Source organism: Diospyros lotus, chromosome 9 (genome assembly GCF_014633365.1).
Source record: "Diospyros lotus cultivar Yz01 chromosome 9, ASM1463336v1, whole genome shotgun sequence".
Lineage (NCBI taxonomy): Eukaryota > Viridiplantae > Streptophyta > Magnoliopsida > Ericales > Ebenaceae > Diospyros > Diospyros lotus.
In genome coordinates, this window is record NC_068346.1 from 5,252,137 (window position 1) to 5,253,821 (window position 1,685).

General features: G+C 41.1%; 1 protein-coding gene across 1 annotated transcript; it reads right to left on the reverse strand.

The window, feature by feature from the left end:
* Positions 1–1,685, reverse strand: LOC127810236 (lignin-forming anionic peroxidase-like). Its single transcript, XM_052349587.1, has 4 exons — positions 1,334–1,685; positions 1,040–1,231; positions 722–887; positions 1–613 (listed from the first exon to the last, which is right to left on the reverse strand). Exons 1-4 carry the CDS (start codon positions 1,568–1,570, stop codon positions 225–227), a joined length of 984 nt encoding a protein of 327 aa, XP_052205547.1. The 5' UTR covers positions 1,571–1,685; the 3' UTR covers positions 1–224.

Here is a 1,685-nt window from a genome sequence, read left to right on the forward strand (position 1 = left end):
TTATTAAACACCAATAATATTAACTTTTCACAATTGAAAGTTGAAATACAATCAAAGGAATAACCTAATTAAGTGGCTAGAGAACAAGATTAGAGCGTTCATCTACACTTGGGAAAACACCAAAAACGAGACTAAAAAATGAAACGTGCGAAGGGAAACAAACTGGCCAGTTCATGGAAAGGAAAGAATGTTTTTGATGTTCATGGATGAGGAGTTAAAAGAAACTAGTTTAGAGCACTGCAAATCCTCCTTATGACCCCATCCTGTCCCGTGAGAGGATCAATGTCTCCCATTTTGATCATGGCAGCGGCAAAATCAGACTTGAAGGTTGAAGGGTTTCGACTATATTCTGAGACAATACTATCTGTTGATCCTCCATTGAAAAGCACTTGGTCAGAGTGAAGAAGACCCTTCTTTTGCATCAAGTTCTTATAGTAGTTGTTGTCAAAAGAGTTGGGTGTGACCAAATCAAGAGGTGCTAATTTGCCATCTTGGCCGCTAGCTGGGCAACCACGCTTTCTTGTGCTAGCAAAGCCGGCATCAATGTCGCTGCCATTGCCGTAAATCCTGTCGCGAAAAGTGAAGCATTGTGCCTGCCCTAAGGTATGTGCGCCTGCATTCAAACAACCACAATATCTATATTTAGCTAAACCTGAAAAAGAAGAAAGAGGATTGTTTGATGGCAATTATATATGTGTGATAATTCGGTAGTAATTGCTACCTGACAAGGCCACCATCTCCCTTGCACTGAGACCCTTCCTAGCAAAGTTGGAGATAAGTTGGTCGACGCTGCTCCGAAAACTTGGAAGATCACTTTCTGCTAGAGCTCGACTTGCGGTGGTAGAATCTCTTCTTCCTAGCTGAACTGTCCATGATGGACCTCCCACCTGCAGGTTTCATTACCTTAAACTGATCAGCATGAAAGAATTTCTTGCCAAGGTTGCTTTATATATATGATCACAATATCATTGGAAATGAAACTCCATACACTTCTCCTCTACAAATCTTATTAATATGCAGATGGATTGTATTTACTTACAGCTGCTGAGGCATCCCGAGCTGCTACTGCAAGTATGTCCGCACATGAAACAACTCCAGGACATATTTTCTCAACCTCAGACTTGGCAGCATCTATAACTTCGTAACCTCTAACAGAGCCTTTATTTGGCTGTGCATTCCTCTCGCTGGTGGCAGTAGAAGCTTCATCAAGTAATATCGATGCATCACAACCCTGCAGAATTATTTGACACTTAGGTTCCATTATAAAATGCCATACAAAGTTGATGAAGACGAGATGCCTTCATATTATAGTATAATGTTCTGTAGTAGTTGCCTGAACGAAGCAGTCATGGAAATGGAGGCGAATGAGGGAAGCTCCCATACGACGCTCTTTTGAAACTGCTTTTCTGATAGAAGTTCTGATAGTGGTGAGTGCATTTGGACAGGTCTTGTCGTAAAAAGAAGACGACAACTGCGCGTTAGAAGCTGTGACTAAAACCAACAAGAAGATCAGAACAAGAGCAACAATAGCTCCACTGAATGGTTTTTGAGAACTCGTTGCTGAACTCATGGCAAATAACAGTAATGGTAAGTTTTTTTTGGCTCTCCTCTCTACTATATATATATATATATATCAAATATGGTGGGGGTATTAGTGGTGAAGTAGTGCAGGCTGCAGGCTGAAA